Source organism: Coregonus lavaretus (assembly GCF_964263955.1).
Source record: "Coregonus lavaretus genome assembly, chromosome: 19".
NCBI lineage: Eukaryota > Metazoa > Chordata > Actinopteri > Salmoniformes > Salmonidae > Coregonus > Coregonus lavaretus.
Window position 1 is genome coordinate 16,058,499 of NC_140006.1, and position 15,551 is coordinate 16,074,049.

General features: G+C 41.6%; 1 protein-coding gene across 1 annotated transcript; it reads left to right on the top strand.

The window, feature by feature from the left end:
• Positions 1 to 1,065: 1,065 nt before the first annotated feature.
• On the top strand, positions 1,066 to 12,775 carry mcoln3a (mucolipin TRP cation channel 3a; the record flags this gene model as incomplete). Its single annotated transcript, XM_084182659.1, has 12 exons — positions 1,066 to 1,302; positions 1,596 to 1,763; positions 2,085 to 2,238; positions 9,942 to 10,023; positions 10,124 to 10,220; positions 10,533 to 10,632; positions 11,057 to 11,169; positions 11,364 to 11,513; positions 11,597 to 11,698; positions 11,866 to 11,988; positions 12,233 to 12,439; positions 12,668 to 12,775. The coding sequence occupies 12 exons, from the start codon at positions 1,066 to 1,068 to the stop codon at positions 12,773 to 12,775; spliced, it is 1,641 nt and encodes a 546-aa protein (XP_084038785.1).
• Positions 12,776 to 15,551: the final 2,776 nt, after the last annotated feature.

A 15,551-nucleotide genomic window follows, 5' to 3' on the forward strand; every position in this document is an offset into this window, starting at 1 on the left:
AAAGTAGTGCACTGGGCCTTTATTAGTCCTTTATTAGCGGACCTATAGCTGTCTGTATCACGGGGATTTTGTTTTTTATTCCCCACCCCAAATATCTTCCCGCTACTATGGAAAAACAGGAAAACCGTCGAATGACGCGCTAGAATGACAGTCACAGTGATTGAGTGTCTCTGTGTCTGTTCTGTCCGATGTTGACAGAAAAAATGTGCTTGTTCACGCGCTAAACAAGCTGCTCAGTAGATCGCGGCAGGTGCAGCTCTGGATTACAGGTAAATGTTCTACGTATGTGCAAACATTTAGTAGGAATGACCTAGCAAAGTGTTATGATGATAAAGCTGAAGACATTTAAATACAAAGAGCAATTAACGAGGTTATAACCTGATTTATATTTGGTAATTTGGGACAGTAAATGTTTGTCTTTTTTGCCACCTGTGTTAGACAGACAGTATAAATTATAGTTGAACAGGAACTTTATGTGGACCACATTACATTTTTTAAAGGTATTTACTAAAGTATTTTTTAAAGTTGTTTATGTGTTTGCTCTGCTGTAGGCCTACATTTTCATGCTAATGAGTACTGAAAAATAAGTAGGCTAACAGATGCTTAGAGGTAATGACACTTTATTATCATTATCACAGGCTAGTGTAATTTGTCATGTTTTAGTGTAATTCATGCAGCTCATGGGAGCCCATGGGAGCAGAAAACGTGACAGTGACAAAAGTCATTGAATGCAGTCAAACCTGTTTAGATGAAGATCAGAATGAAAGGAATGGTTGAACACTATCTCTTTCATCACATTGAATTGTAAATAATCATTCTGCACTTTCAGAAACATGTCTGATTGACTCTGCCTGACTCTCTCTATATTAGTTTCAGTAGCCTAGTACTAGTTCATAATTCCAAGATGGTGAAATCCTGTGTTTCACTAAACACCAGCTGAAATGACAATCAGAATGCTGATTCGTTTTAACCACTGCCACTTCTTCCCTTGACCGTGGCTGTCATGTAAATCTGTGTGTGACTAATCGAGTGGTACCTACAGTATAGAAGGATCGCCTTGCACAGATGGATGATGTGGAGCCCATTGTGCCCCAGGGGCCAGCAGAGGGGAGGAGCCCAAACGGCCACTGCACCCTGTGCCCCATCTCCAAACAGAGCCCCAGTGATTCCAAAGTGGTGGAAGACTTCAGGAGGAGGCTCAAGTACTTCTTTATGAACCCCTGTGAAAAATATAGAGCCAGGGGCCGGAAACCATGGAAACTGATGTTACAGATTCTGAAAATTGCCATCATCACGTTCCAGGTAAGCTACTGTAGAATACAGTGTAGGAGGAGACTTAGGCTACTACTGTTGGTCATGTAAAATATAGGTACAATATACACACTTAGAGAGAAGTGAAATACCCAAAGATTTAACCATTTCCCCATTAAACCATGACTGTGCGCCAAAGTGGGATTTCACAATTATGGAAGTCCCTAGAAAGAGAATGTCTAAAATCAAAAATATTTTATTCACTTAATACAAGGAAAAAATCTGAAATGCTTTGTGTTATGCAGAATTGATGTATGTATCTATTACATGTTTGTTTTCCTCAGTTAGTGTCTTTTGGATTGAGTAACGAGATGATGGTGACCTTTAAAGAGGAAAACCTGATGGTGTTTAAACACCTCTTCCTGAAAGAATATAAGGACCAACATGTGGACAGATACGCAGTGTACACCAAAACAGATGTGTACGACCACATCTATTACATCATCGATACGGTAATGTAGTCTTCAATTTACATAAAAACAGTGAAGTCTTTCTCACTGTTTGTTGGCTGCCGGTGTAGATTAATTGTCTTCTGTAGATTACAGCACAGTATTTAAAGCATACAGTAGCTGATTCACCGATGTGTCATCTAAAATTGTTACACAGAGTCATATGAGACTTTTCAAACAGTGGAGTTTATAGTGAAATTATAGCTACCCTAAAAATTTTGACGACAAAACAATATTGTGCGTTTCCTCATTTGTGCCACCTGTGGCAAATCTGGCCAAGAACATGGTTGTATATCATGTCTCACTATATTTTCCTATTTTTAGTTTATAAACCTGCAGAACCTGACGGTAGGGAACCATGCCTATGAGAAGATAGAGGGGGAGTACACCCCTCTGACCCTCTGTCAGGAGTTCTACAGGAAAGGCAGCATCTCCCCTGGCAACGACACCTTTGACATAGACCCACATGTCGACAAAGGTATAAGAGCACACCATTTCATTATGTATTTATTTTTAGTGATAGCCTCAAGTGTTCTATACGAGAGGATAATAACATGGTTTAGATATGTTAAAAAATATATACGATAAGGGAGAATAATTTTTAGTTTTAATATACACTACCAGTCAAACGTTTTAGAACACCTAAAAGGTTTTTCTTTATTTGTACTATTTTCTACATTGTAGAATAATAGTGAAGACATCAAAACTATGAAATAACACATATGGAATCATGTAGTAACCAAAAAAGTGTTAAACAAATCAAAATATATTTTATATTTGAGATTCTTCAAATAGCCCCCCTTTGCCTTGATGACAGCTTTGCACACTCTTGAAAACATGACACTTTTTTGGTTACTACATGATTCCATATGTGTTATTTCATAGTTTTGATGTCTTCACTATTTTTCTACAATGTAGAAAATAGTAAAACTATAGAAAAACCCTTGAATGAGTAGGTGTTCTAAAACTTTTGACCGGTAGTGTATGCGCCCACATTGACTGGAAATAAACAGTACAGTGAGGGAAAAAAGTATTTGATCCCCTGCTGATTGTGTACGTCTGCCCAATGACAAAGAAATGATCCATTTTAATGGTAGGTTTATTTGAACAGTGAGAGACAGAATAATAACCAAAAAAAACGTCAAAAATGTTATAAATTGATTTGCATTTTAATGAGGGAAATAAGTATTTGACCCCCTCTCAATCAGAAAGATTTCTGGCTCCCAGGTATCTTTTAAACAGGTAACGAGCTGAGATCAGGAGCACACTCTTAAAGAGAGTGCTCCTAATCTCAGCTTGTTACCTGTATAAAAGACACCGGTCCACAGAAGCAATCAATCAATCAGATTCCAAACTCTCCACCATGGCCAAGACCAAAGAGCTCTCCAAGGATGTCATGGACAAGATTGTAGACCTACACAAGGCTGGAATGGGCTACAAGACCATCGCCAAGCAGCTTGGTGAGAAGGTGACAACAGTTGGTGCGATTATTCGCAAATGGAAGAAACACAAAAGAACTGTCAATCTCCCTTGGCCTGGGGCTCCATGCAAGATCTCACCTTGTGGAGTTGCAATGATCATGAGAACGTTGAGGAATCAGCCCAGAACTACACGGGAGGATCTTGTCAATGATCTCAAGGCAGCTGGGACCATAGTCACCAAGAAAACAATTGGTAACACACTACGCTGTGAAGGACTGAAATCCTGCAGCACCCGCAAGGTCCCCCTGCTCAAGAAAGTACATATACAGTGAGGGAAAAAATTATTTGATCCCCTGCTGATTTTGTACGTTTGCCCACTGACAAAGACATGATCAGTCTATAATTTCAATGGTAGGTTTATTTGAACAGTGAGAGACAGAATAACAACAAAAAAATCCAAAAAAACGCATGTCAAAAATGTTATAAATTGATTTGCATTTTAATGAGGGAAATAAGTATTTGACCCCTCTGCAAAACATGACTTAGTACTTGGTGGCAAAACCCTTGTTGGCAATCACAGAGGTCAGACGTTTCTTGTAGTTGGCCACCAGGTTTGCACACATCTCAGGAGGGATTTTGTCCCACTCCTCTTTGCAGATCTTCTCCAAGTCATTACGGTTTGGCAACTCGAACCTTCAGCTCCCTCCACAGATTTTCTATGGGATTAAGGTCTGGAGACTGGCTAGGCCACTCCAGGACCTTAATGTGCTTCTTCTTGAGACACTCCTTTGTTGCCTTGGCCGTGTGTTTTGGGTCATTGTCATGCTGGAATACCCATCCACGACCCATTTTCAATGCCCTGGCTGAGGGAAGGAGGTTCTCACCCAAGATTTGACGGTACATGGCCCCGTCCATCGTCCCTTTGATGCGGTGAAGTTGTCCTGTCCCCTTAGCAAAAAAACACCCCCAACGCATAATGTTTCCATGTTTGACGGTGGGGATGGTTTTCTTGGGGTCATAGGCAGCATTCCTCCTCCTCCAAACACGGCGAGTTGAGTTGATGCCAAAGAGCTCGATTTTGGTCTCATCTGACCACAACACTTTCACCCAGTTCTCCTCTGAATCATTCAGATGTTCATTGGCAAACTTCAGATGGGCCTGTATATGTGCTTTCTTGAGCAGGAGGATCTTGCGGGCACTGCAGGATTTCAGTCCTTCACGGCGTAGTGTGTTACCAATTGTTTTCTTGGTGACTATGGTCCCAGCTGCCTTGAGATCATTGACAAGATCCTCCCGTGTAGTTCTGGGCTGATTCCTCACCGTTCTCATGATCATTGCAACTCCACGAGGTGAGATCTTGCATGAAGCCCCAGGCCGAGGGAGATTGACAGTTCTTTTGTGTTTCTTCCATTTGCGAATAATCGCACCAACTGTTGTCACCTTCTCACCAAGCTGCTTGGCGATGGTCTTGTAGCCCATTCCAGCCTTGTGTAGGTCTACAATCTTGTCCCTGACATCCTTGGAGAGCTCTTTGGTCTTGGCTATGGTGAAGAGTTTGGAATCTGATTGATTGCTTCTGTGGACAGGTGTCTTTTATACAGGTAACAAACTGAGATTAGGAGCACTCCCTTTAAGAGTGTGGTCCTAATCTCAGCTCGTTACCTTTATAAAAGACACCTGGGAGCCAGAAATCTTTCTGATTGAGACGGGGTCAAATACTTATTTCCCTCATTAAAATGCGAATCAATTTATCAATCAATCAATCAATCAATTTTATTTTATATAGCCCTTCATACATTAGCTAATATCTCGAAGTGCTGTACAGACACCCAGCCTAAAACCCCAAACAGCTAGTAATGCAGGTGTAGAAGCACGGTGGCTAGGAAAAACTCCCTAGAAAGGCCAAAACCTAGGAAGAAACCTAGAGAGGAACCAGGCTATGAGGGGTGGCCAGTCCTCTTCTGGCTGTGCCGGGTGGAGATTATAACAGAACCATGCCAAGATGTTCAAAAATGTTCATAAGTGACAAGCATGGTCAAATAATAATCAGGAATAAATCTCAGTTGGCTTTTCATAGCCGATCATTAAGAGTTGAAAACAGCAGGTCTGGGACAGGTAGGGGTTCCATAACCGCAGGCAGAACAGTTAAAACTGGAATAGCAGCAAGGCCAGGCGGACTGGGGACAGCAAGGAGTCACCACGGCCGGTGGTCCCGACGTATGGTCCTAGGGCTCAGGTCTCTCAGTTGGCTTTTCATAGCCGATCATTAAGAGTTGAAAACAGCAGGTCTGGGACAGGTAGGGGTTTCGTAACCGCAGGCAGAACAGTTGAAACTGGAATAGCAGCAAGGCCAGGCGGACTGGGGACAGCAAGGTGTCAGCATGCCCGGTAGTCCTGACGTATGGTCCTAGGGCTCAGGTTCTCAGAGAGAAAGAGAGAACGAGAGAATTAGAGAGAGCATACTTAAATTCACACAGGACACTGGATAAGACAGGAGAAGTACTCCAGGTATAACCAACTAACCCCAGCCCCCCGACACATAAACTACTGCAGCATAAATACTGGAGGCTGAGACAGGAGCGGTCCGGAGACACTGTGGCCCCATCCGAAGACTCCTGGGCCAGACTACACTCAATCATATGACCTACTGAAGAGATAAGTCTTCAGTAAAGACTTAAAGGTTGAGACCGAGTCTGCGTCTCTCACATGGGTAGGCAAACTGTTCCATAAAAATGGAGATCTATAGGAGAAAGCCCTGCCTCCCGCTGTTTGCTTAGAAATTCTAGGGACAATTAGGAGGCCTGCGTCTTGTGACCGTAGCGTACGTATTGGTATGTACGGCAGGACCAACTCGGAAAGATAGGTAGGAACAAGCCCATGTAACGCTTTATAGGTTAACAGTAAAACCTTGAAATCAGCCCTTGCCTTAACAGGAAGCCAGTGTAGGGAAGCTAGCACTGGAGTAATATGATCAAATTTCTTGGTTCTAGTCAGGATTCTAGCAGCCGTATTTAGCACTAACTGAAGTTTATTTAGTGCTTTATCCGGGTAGCCGGAAAGTAGAGCATTGCAGTAGTCTAACCTAGAAGTAACAAATGCATGGATTAATTTTTCTGCATCATTTTTGGACAGAAAATTTCTGATTTTTGCAATGTTACGTAGATGGAAAAAAGCTGTCCTTGAAACAGTCTTGATATGTTCGTCAAAAGAGAGATCAGGGTCAAGAGTAACGCCGAGGTCCTTCACAGTTTTATTTGAGACGACTTTACAACCATCAAGATGAATTGTCAGATTTAACAGAAGATCTCTTTGTTTCTTGGGACCTAGAACAAGCATCTCTGTTTTGTCCGAGTTTAAAAGTAGAACGTTTTCAGCCATCCACTTCCTTATGTCTGAAACACAGGCTTCTAGCGAGGGCAATTTTGGGGCTTCACCATGTTTCATTGAAATGTACAGCTGTGTGTCATCCGCATAGCAGTGAAAGTTAACATTATGTTTTCGAATAACATCCCCAAGAGGTAAAATATATAGTGAAAACAATAGTGGTCCTAAAACGGAACCTTGAGGAACACCGAAATGTACAGTTGATTTGTCGGAGGACAGACCATTCACAGAGACAAACTGATATCTTTCCGACAGGTAAGATCTAAACCAGGCCAGAACTTGTCCGTGTAGACCAATTTGGGTTTCCAGTCTCTCCAAAAGAATGTGGTGATCGATGGTGTCAAAGGCAGCACTAAGGTCTAGTAGCACGAGGACAGATGCAGAGCCTCGGTCTGACGCCATTAAAAGGTCATTTACCACCTTCACAAGTGCAGTCTCAGTGCTATGATGGGGTCTAAAACCAGACTGAAGCATTTCGTATACATTGTTTGTCTTCAGAAAGGCAGTGAGTTGCTGCGCAACAGCTTTTTCTAAATTTTTTGAGAGGAATGGAAGATTCGATATAGGCCGATAGTTTTTTATATTTTCCGGGTCAAGGTTTGGCTTTTTCAAGAGAGGCTTTATCACTGCCACTTTTAGTGAGTTTGGTACACATCCGGTGGATAGAGAGCTGTTTATTATGTTCAACATAGGAGGGCCAAGCACAGGAAGCAGCTCCTTCAGCAGTTTAGTAGGAATAGGATCCAGTATGCAGCTTGAAGGTTTAGAGGCCATGATTATTTTCATCATTGTGTCAAGAGATATAGTATTAAAACACTTAAGTGTCTCTCCTGATCCCAGGCCCTCGCAGAGCTGTGCAGATCCAGGACAGCTAAGCCCTGGATTCAAAGAGGAGTCCGTAATTTGCTTTCTAATGGTCATGATCTTTTCCTCAAAGAAGTTCATGAATTTATTACTGCTGAAGTGAAAGCCATCCTCTCTTGGGGAATGCTGCTTTTTAGTTAGCTTTGCAACAGTATCAAAAAGAAATTTTGGATTGTTCTTATTTTCCTCGATTAAGTTGGAAAAGTAGGATGATCGAGCAGCAGTGAGGGCTCTTCGGTACTGCACGGTACTGTCTTTCCAAGCTAGTCGGAAGACTTCCAGTTTGGTGTGGCGCCATTTCCGTTCCAATTTCCTGGAAGCTTGCTTCAAAGCTCGGGTATTTTCTGTATACCAGGGAGCTAGTTTCTTATGACAAATGTTTTTCGTTTTTAGGGGTGCAACTGCATCTAGGGTATTGCGCAAGGTTAAATTGAGTTCCTCAGTTAAGTGGTTAACTGATTTTTGTCCTCTGACGTCCTTGGGTAGGCAGAAGGAGTCTGGAAGGGCATCAAGGAATTTTTGTGTTGTCTGAGAATTTATAGCACGACTTTTATAACATTTTTGACATGCGTTTTTCTGGATTTTTTTGTTGTTATTCTGTCTCTCACTGTTCAAATAAACCTACCATTAAATGTATAGACTGATCATGTCTTTGTCAGTGGGCAAACGTACAAAATCAGCAGGGGATCAAATACTTTTTTCCCTCACTGTACATGCCCGTCTGAAGTTTGCCAATGAACATCTGAATGATTCAGAGGAGAACTGGGTGAAAGTGTTGTGGTCAGATGAGACCAAAATCGACGTGTTTGGAGGAGGAGGAATGCTGCCTATGACCCCAAGAACACCATCCCCACCGTCAAACATGGAGGTGGAAACATTATGCTTTGGGGGTGTTTTTCTGCTAAGGGGACAGGACAACTTCACTGCATCAAAGGGACGATGGACGGGGCCATGTACCGTCAAATCTTGGGTGAGAACCTCCTTCCCTCAGCCAGGGCATTGAAAATGTGTCGTGGATGGGTATTCCAGCATGACAATGACCCAAAACACACGGCCAAGGCAACAAAGGAGTGGCTCAAGAAGAAGCACATTAAAGTGCTGGAGTGCCCTAGCCAGTCTCCAGACCTTAATCCCATAGAAAATCTGTGGAGGGAGCTGAAGGTTAGAGTTGCCAAACGTCAGGCTCGAAACCTTAATGACTTGGAGAAGATCTGCAAAGAGGAGTGGGACAAAATCCCTCCTGAGATGTGTGCAAACCTGGTGGCCAACTACAAGAAACGTCTGACCTCTGTGATTGCCAACAAAGGTTTTGCCACCAAGTACTAAGTCATGTTTTGCAGAGGGGTCGAATACTTATTTCCCTCATTTAAAATGCAAATCAATTTATAACATTTTTGACATGTGTTTTTCTGGATTTTTTTGTTTTTATTCTGTCTCTCACTGTTCAAATAAACCTACCATTAAAAGTATAGACTGATCATGTCTTTGTCAGTGGGCAAACGTACAAAATCAGCAGGGGATCAAATACTTTTTTCCCTCACTGTATGTAAGTTATTTTGTTGGGTTAATCTATTCCAGCTGTTAGATATCTGCTTGGATGCTCAACCAAACACTGACTGTGGACTGTTCCTAATGTTTTGTACACTCAGTGTAAATATATCACAACAACAACAAACAATCTGGTTACTGACAGCTGTGGGAAGCCAGGGATCTGTAAATAGGTATAGATCCCTGGCTTCCCACAGCTGTCATTGCCCAGATTGTTTGTTGTTGTTGTGATAGATTTACACTGAGTGTACAAAACATTAGGAACACCTTCCTAATTTTGAGTTGCACACCCTTATGCCCTCAGAACAGCCTCAATTCGTCGGGACATGGACTCTACAAGGTGTCGAAAGCGTTCCACAGGGATGCTGGCCCATGTTGACTCCAGTGTAACCCACCGTTGTTGTCAAGTTGCTGGATGTCCTTTGGGTGGTGGACCATTCTTGATACACAAGGAAAACTTTTGAGCGTGAAAAACCCAGCAGCATTGCAGTTCTTGACACCCTCAAACTGGTGCGCCTGGCACCTACTACCATTCAAAGGCACTTAAATATTTTGTCTTGCCCATTCACCCTCTGAATGGCACACATACACAATCCATGTCTCAATTTTCTCAAGGCTTAGAAATACTTTTTTTTACCTGTCTCCTCCCCTTCATCTACACTGATTGAAGTGGATTTGACAGGTGACATCAATAAGGGATCATAGCTTTCACCTGGATTCACCTGGTCAATCTATGTCATGGAAAGAGCAGGTGTTCCTAATGTTTTATACACTCACTGTATAGTATTTGGGAAAAGGATCTCGTTGTCAGTTCATTTGTGTGACTGCAGAAACAGGAAGTTTGGGAATTGTTTGTAACCATTACAAGTGTTTCCACTGAATCTTAAGCGTAGAGACCTAAATGTGTCATGTCATTAAAGTGATTTAAAGTATATTATGAAGACCTTTGTGTTTTTTCTAACAGAATGTATTTCCATATTTCCTCTGGAGCCATTGGAGGATAAAACTTTGTCAAGAGACATGAACTTTTCTCTGGATTTTAAAAGGTGACTGACCAGACCAACAGTCAAACTACAGTTTGTCCCCTATATTAGGTTTATTTTGTTGTACTCAATAATCATAAATGTTTCTCTGTCTCTCACTCAGGCTGTTGTCAGTAAACATCTACCTCACGTTGAAAGCCATCAACCTGCAGACAGTGCGCCACCATGAGCTCCCAGACTGTTATGACTTTAGTATAATGGTAGGTGGTGGGTTGTATGACTCAGGAAACCACTTCCTCAAGCTCTTTTAGGCATTTAAGTGTAGGCTTTTAAGTGTGTGGCAGCTGTCCTCTGTGTCAATGGAGAAGACAAATGGAAACCAGTAGCGAGTCCCCAAAGTTTAATGATTAATTTGTGTCATGGAATAACTAGTCAATTCTCTGTTTTCTAGTAATAGTGCATTTAAAATGTTACTTAAACCAGCAGAAATCCAGCTGTTGAAGCCTGGATACAGTCATCCTTGCTAGAACTCACTAACAATTGATGTCTCTGTCTGACTTTATTTTTGGCAGATAATGTTTGACAACCGTGCACACAGTGGGAGGATAAAGATTAACTTAGAAAATAATGTTGGAATCAATGAATGTAAAGACTGGAATGTTGCAAGCACTTGTAAGTATTTTATAAGACCATCCCAGTATGGTAAAAAATATATAAAAAATGCTTTGCTTGACTAACTGTATTAGTCAGCATACGATATGACTGAGTAATAGCTATATTCTTTGTGACCTCAGTAGTCAAGATTTAAAATGTTTAGTGAGCTGAGCCAGACAGTCTCGTCTCCTTATTTGTAACATACTGTAGTTCTAACAAGTGCTGTGCCTCTCAAAGCCAGAAAGGGGCACAATTTAAAACATTTAGGAAATGTTCATGATCTGTTGTTCAGCATGTTCATCCTCCAAGTTTCTACAGTCCATATTTCATAAATTTACTGTAGAGATCCTACCATATTCAGTGGCAGTAATCTGTCAGCCTCCATCCCATATGAATGAGGAAAAGTGCCACTAGCTAATTTACTGTTTGATTGAATTTGCAGCTGGGAAGAACAACCACCTCCTCTTGCTGTTCGATTCCCTCGTCATCCTCGCCTGCTTTACCTCACTCATCTTGTGCACACGCTCAGTCTGCAATGGATCTCAGCTCCAATTTGTAAGTTAAGAAGACCATTCTATAGGTTTTATAGGTTAAATATTAGGGTTGTACATACCATGAATACGGTCAGGTATTCATACAATATACAAGTAGAAGCATACCCAGCTCATGATAGCATGTAGGCCTACTCACTATAGCAATAGCGTTAATATTGATGTGTTTTTGCTTATGGTGTGATTTCTCTCATTCAGCATTACACTGCATTCTTCCACACCTACTTTGGTAAAACTGTGTCCTGGTCTGAGCGCATGGAGTTTGTGAATGGCTGGTATATTCTGATCATCGTCAGCGATACACTCACCATCGCTGGATCCGCCCTCAAAATAGGAATACAGACTAAGGTGTAGTGGCTTCACCTGAGCACATACATTTTGATCATGTGTCTGTATGTCCAATATGACATTCATATTTCTGTATTTTTCAGGACCTTACAAACTATGATGTCTGCAGTATTTTGCTTGGGACATCCACAATGCTTGTCTGGGTTGGAGTTATCCGCTACCTGGGTTTCTTTAAGAAATATAACGTAAGGACTAACATAAGGAATTAACTAAATTGAACAGCAATGTTCCATCAGCACCACCGCAATGATTTGTTCTTTGAATAGGAACATTACAGTACATAGAGTTCATAAAGGACAGTACATATTCAAATAGTGAAACATAGATGGGTAAGGTTCCTTGTTCCTCCTAGATCCTAATTCTGACCCTGAGGGCAGCGTTTCCAAATGTGATCCGCTTCTCCTGCTGCGTTGGCTTGATCTACCTGGGCTACTGTTTCTGTGGCTGGATCGTTCTGGGGCCGTATCATGAGAAGGTAAGTAGGTACACTAAAAACCAAAAAGGTAATACAGTACCTGTATATGTGGGCCCAAGATCTTTTAGAATCCACATATATAAGGTCAGTCCAGTATATGAAGGGCTAAAATGTTAAACAATGTGTTACCATGGTTTATTACATATAACTAATAACAGTTTATAAACTACTTATAAACCCTTTAAAAATCCTTTATAACACAACATACCTTAATGCAAAGTGTTACCAATTGATTTTCTACCAGTTCCGGACCTTGGACAAGGTGACGGAGTGCCTGTTCTCTCTGATCAACGGTGATGACTTGTACTCCACGTTCCATAAGATGAGAGGGAAGAGAAACATGGTGTGGCTGTTCAGCAGGCTCTACCTCTACTCCTTCATCTTTCTCTTCATTTACCTGGTGCTCAGTCTGTTCATTGCCCTCATCACAGACACATACGAAACCATCAAGGTCAGCTTTGGACTTGAATTAACATGGCATGACATAATCAAAAGTAACCGTCCCTGTTTATCTTGTGTATGCCTGTTCAATGAGAAAAGATGCTACTTGAATGATCTGGTATAATGTTGCTTCTCCTTCCAGGTATATGTAAGGTTACAGCACACAATACAACATGGTAATAGTATAGTACTGTATGTAGATGTTCAGAAAGTTAACTGCCATACTGTTTCTTTTCAGCAACACCAGAAGGACAGAGTCCTGGTGTCCCAGCTGCAGGCCTTTATGGCTGAGTGTAGAGACCAGTACAAGATAGACAAGGAACCCACCTGCTGCTGCTTTGGATAGACCCTATAAAGTAGCCGTGTGTGTGTGTGTGTGTGTGTGTGTGTGTGTGTGTGTGTGTGTGTGTGTGTGTGTGTGTGTGTGTGTGTGTGTGTGTGTGTGTGTGTGTGTGTGTGTGTGTGTGTGTGTGTGTGTGTGTGTGTGTGTGTGTGTGTGTGTGTGTGTGTGTGTGTGTGTGTGTGTGTGTGTGTGTGTGTGTGTGTGTGTGTGTGTGTGACATATCTTAGTAGGCATTAAAGCTCTATTCATGTGTTGGGAAATGTATTTAGAAAATTGTTTAGGGTTTCTATATGGTGATCAATAAGGAATATATTACTTTTTATATTTGATTGTATTATGTATGAAGGTTATGTAATTATGTATGAACAATTAAATTGTGCTATGGGTGGTATTTTAATGTAACATGACATTGTATTTGTGCTTGCATTTACTAGGTAACATACAGTGGGAAAAAAAAGTATTTAGTCAGCCACCAATTGTGCAAGTTCTCCCACTTAAAAAGATGAGAGAGGCCTGTAATTTTCATCATAGGTACACGTCAACTATGAAAGACAAAATGAGGAAAAAAAATTCAGAAAATCACATTGTAGGATTTTGTATGAATTTATTTGCAAATTATGGTGGAAAATAAGTATTTGGTCAATAACAAAAGTTTCTCAATACTTTGTTATATACCCTTTGTTTGCAATGACACAGGTCAAACGTTTTCTGTAAGTCTTCACAAGGTTTTCACACACTATTGCTGGTATTTTGGCCCATTCCTCCATGCAGATCTCCTCTAGAGCAGTGATGTTTTGGGGCTGTCACTGGGCAACACAGACTTTCAACTCCCTCCAAAGATTTTCTATGGGGTTGAGATCTGGAGACTGGCTAGGCCAGTCCAGGACCTTGAAATGCTTCTTACGAAGCCACTCCTTCGTTGCCCGGGCGGTGTGTTTGGGATCATTGTCATGCTGAAAGACCCAGCCACTTTTAATCTTCAATGCCCTTGCTGATGGAAGGATGTTTTCACTCAAAATCTCACGATACATGGCCCCATTCATTCTTTCCTTTACACGGATCAGTCGTCCTGGTCCCTTTGCAGAAAAACAGCCCCAAAGCATGATGTTTCCACCCCCATGCTTCACAGTAGGTATGGTGTTCTTTGGATGCAACTCAGCATTCTTTGTCCTCCAAACACGACGAGTTGAGTTTTTACCAAAAAGTTATATTTTGGTTTCATCTGACCATATGACATTCTCCCAATCCTCTTCTGGATCATCCAAATGCACTCTAGCAAACTTCAGACGGGCCTGGACATGTACTGGCTTAAGCAGGGGGACACATCTGGCACTGCAGGATTTGAGTCCCTGGCGGCGTAGTGTGTTACTGATGGTAGGCTTTGTTACTTTGGTCCCAGCTCTCTGCAGGTCATTCACTAGGTCCCCCCGTGTGGTTCTGGGATTTTTGCTCACCGTTCTTGTGATCATTTTGACCCCATGGGGTGAGATCTTGCGTGGAGCCCCAGATCGAGGGAGATTATCAGTGGTCTTGTATGTCTTCCATTTCCTAATAATTGCTCCCACAGTTGATTTCTTCAAACCAAGCTGCTTACCTATTGCAGATTCAGTCTTCCCAGCCTGGTGCAGGTCTACAATTTAGTTTCTGGTGTCCTTTGACAGCTCTTTGGTCTTGGCCATAGTGGAGTTTGGAGTGTGACTGTTTGAGGTTGTGGACAGGTGTCTTTTATACTGATAACAAGTTCAAACAGGTGCCATTAATACAGGTAACGAGTGGAGGACAGAGGAGCCTCTTAAAGAAGAAGTTACAGGTCTGTGAGAGCCAGAAATCTTGCTTGTTTGTAGGTGACCAAATACTTATTTTCCACCATAATTTGCAAATAAATTCATTAAAAATCCTACAATGTGATTTTCTGGATTTTTTTTCTCAATTTGTCTGTCATAGTTGACGTGTACCTATGATGAAAATTACAGGCCTCTCTCATCTTTTTAAGTGGGAGAACTTGCACAATTGGTGGCTGACTAAATACTTGTTTCCCCACTGTAGTAGAGGAAATGCGTGCATTCACTCATATCACTCATAGGTAGGCTAAATCAGTGGGCTAATGGCGAGTTTCCAGTTAGGATTTATCCTGGTGTTTTACCCAAAAAACAGATTTTTCTGTTTCCATCTATGTGGGCCGGCACCCGTGTCTCACTGGGCCATGGCTCCGGCAGACATGCCCAGACTTGGGTACTTTTCAGATTGCATTTACATAACCATGGCTAACTGTGAACTTCAAAACCTTATCACAAAGCAACTGTCTTGAATGATGCAGAGGTTGTTGATTGTGCTCGCCCCAAGTCTTTAGTGTCACACTCCAGATGGAAACACAATTACACTAGAGCAGGTCTTCTCAAACTTTTGGGCTTGGTGTGCCAAAATATAATCTGAGTGGTGGGCCGCGGGCCAAACAAATAGACATTATGTATTTAGAAATCGTGACCTTGGGACAATAAGGTTCTGAATACGCAATGCAAAGTTCTGAGATAATGATTATCAACATTTTCACATCCCAGATCTCAGAACTGTTTTGTAGTGAATTCTTCTTTCATAACCCATTAAGGTCCTCACCTTAAAGGTACCTAAATGGCAGAGTATCAAAATCCTGAGACATTTGTAAATCCGTTTTTTTAAGGGGGAGCAATCTCAGATACAGTATAACCTTATGGCTCTGAAATGTCAATCTGGGTTCAGCAATAAGGTTCTATCTAACACTTCTGAATTCGTTTTTAAGAAA